We start from the raw sequence: 2,188 nt of genomic DNA, 5'->3' as shown, positions 1-2,188 counted from the left end.
CTTCTGTACACACTGTGGAAGGACTTTAGTATATGCTTTGTACATTGTCAATGCTGTCCTAACTTCTACTAAATCATAAAATTTAAAGTATGAAATGTGATAAATATGTCATTTGTTGGATGACAATAATCTAATGCATTTATAGCTTTCTTCTGAAGCATATAAATAGGTTTTGTATTGGTTTTACAGGAATTTCCCCAAATTTCCACACAGTAAGTTATGTTTGGAAGTATTAAACAACAATCTAGCATAGAGTATATAATGTTTTTAAATTTATAAAATGTTTTGTTTTAATATTGCAACAGTTTTTGACATTTTAGCATTTACATTTTCAATATGACCTTTCCAATGCTTTTTGTAATCAAAAAATTAATTTCATACTGTCTATTTCAGTATTATCTTCAGTTTCACATCATTTTTATTCCTTTATTACTAAATACAATATATTTTGTTTTATCGTGATCCAGTAATAGTTAATTTTTGTCACACCAATTCTTTATTACCTTTAATTCTATTTCCATTGTATCCAGAATGTAGTATCATCAGCAAACCAGGCGAATGAAAGTAATATAGATACATTGCAAAGATCATTTATATAAAGTAAAAAAAAAAGTTTTGGACCCAGTACCGACCCTTGTGGTACTCCACAGGTTACATTCAGTAAATTAGAAATTAGTAAATTTTTCTTTCACTTCACAATTTTGTGCTTCTGTTTGTGGGTCTAGCACATAAAATCCAAATAAAATACTTTAGAGTTACTCAACATGTTAAAATGTAGGAAAGTTTAAGGGGCTTAAACACTTTTTCAAGGTCCTATCACTGAACTTTGCTTTTTTTATGCTTTTGCCAACAAGCGAAGACAGTTTCAGCTACAAGATCAAATTGGGAAAACACACTAACCGGGCAATGATCCTTTTGTGTATCCGTTGATGGTGTATTTGACATGGTTGTCTGGGTAATAACCATTTGGGCTGTATATACTTTCTTTCTCATCAAAAACTCCAAAGAGAAACACAAACTCCTGGTCATGGTCAACCTGTCTTCTCGATTGATCAAGGCTGTCTGCCAAGCAGTGGAACAAAAGATCAAAGTTAAATCATGTCAAAACAGTACATTTATGCATCTGATTAAAAAGGCAACACTCACCAGGCTTACAAATGAGCAGCGCACCAATGAGRCCAGAGTTGTAGTCCTGCACCACATTTTGATGGGAGATGTAAGTGTAGGTGAGACAGGTGGGGTCATCGGGCAGAGGTGAAACATCTGGGGTCACCTCCCAGTAGTAAACATGCTCACCGTTAGGACGAACCATATCATCCTCTTTTTCTTTTAGAGACGTGTTATCAAAGTAATTGGCCCCTGTAAAATAAAGGAATCAGGTTTGGTTGGGGGGAAACTATCAGATTCATTTTCTGTGTAAATATATGAAGCAATTACTCATAATTTTGAATGATGGAATTCCTCAAGATTATTGCTTTCATCTGCWGTTAAACTTTTGCATTAAATTCATATTAAGAAGCGATTTTTTTTTCAGTTTTCTAAACATGTCACAGTCTTTTGTAAAAAAAAAAAGGAGGCAGTGATTTCCAAAGCTGTTGCAACACTTCCTGTTGGACTTCAGAACAGCCTGCTTTGATGCACTGCTGGTCCTGGTTAATATTTTAGAGCAGGACAAACACTTTTGTTTGTTGTGTTGGTTAATGTTTGTGTAGGAACAGTCCACCAGCTGGGTTACCAGGCACTCACCCTCTGACTGTTTSCCATAAGCCACACCATGTGGGTGCATGCTGTACGTTCCACTGGCCATGTTTCTGAACGTGACCACGATGGTCTCCCCCTGCTCRGCTCGCAGTGTGGGTCCGAGCAAACCTGCAGAGAAACAGGCTGAACTTTGTGTAATAACAGTCAAAGTCACAACAGTTCTGCACTTTGGTGCATCAACACGACCCRCTGGAACAAAACACAACTGATTCAGTCTTAAAGAACAGTTATTTTTGATCTGACAGACCTTATTTATGAACATGGACTGTTCTTGTAAAGCACTTCTCTGTCCAACCAGGACACTCAAAGCCCTTCACACAACACTCCGTTACAAAGCTAACRCATGGACACTGATCAGTGTTAATCACATTCATACACTGATGGGACACAACAACTGAGACAGAACCAGCAACTTACTGTTTCCAAC

General features: G+C 36.7%; 1 protein-coding gene across 1 annotated transcript in view; it reads right to left on the bottom strand.

Moving 5' to 3' along the window:
- Positions 1-2,188, bottom strand: part of f5 (coagulation factor V) — a gene marked incomplete at both ends in the record, with an annotated part of 25,310 nt that overhangs the window by 20,414 nt on the left and 2,708 nt on the right. Inside the window, 3 exon segments of the mRNA XM_013999969.1 lie at positions 901-1,062; positions 1,147-1,359; positions 1,747-1,869. Coding sequence (XP_013855423.1) covers positions 901-1,062; positions 1,147-1,359; positions 1,747-1,869 — 498 coding nt within the window.

The sequence above is a fragment of the Austrofundulus limnaeus genome, unplaced genomic scaffold (assembly GCF_001266775.1).
Source record: "Austrofundulus limnaeus strain Quisiro unplaced genomic scaffold, Austrofundulus_limnaeus-1.0 Scaffold2595, whole genome shotgun sequence".
Taxonomy (NCBI): domain Eukaryota; kingdom Metazoa; phylum Chordata; class Actinopteri; order Cyprinodontiformes; family Rivulidae; genus Austrofundulus; species Austrofundulus limnaeus.
Note: the sequence above shows the minus strand (reverse complement) of the source record. Positions and strands in the feature narration are given on the sequence as shown.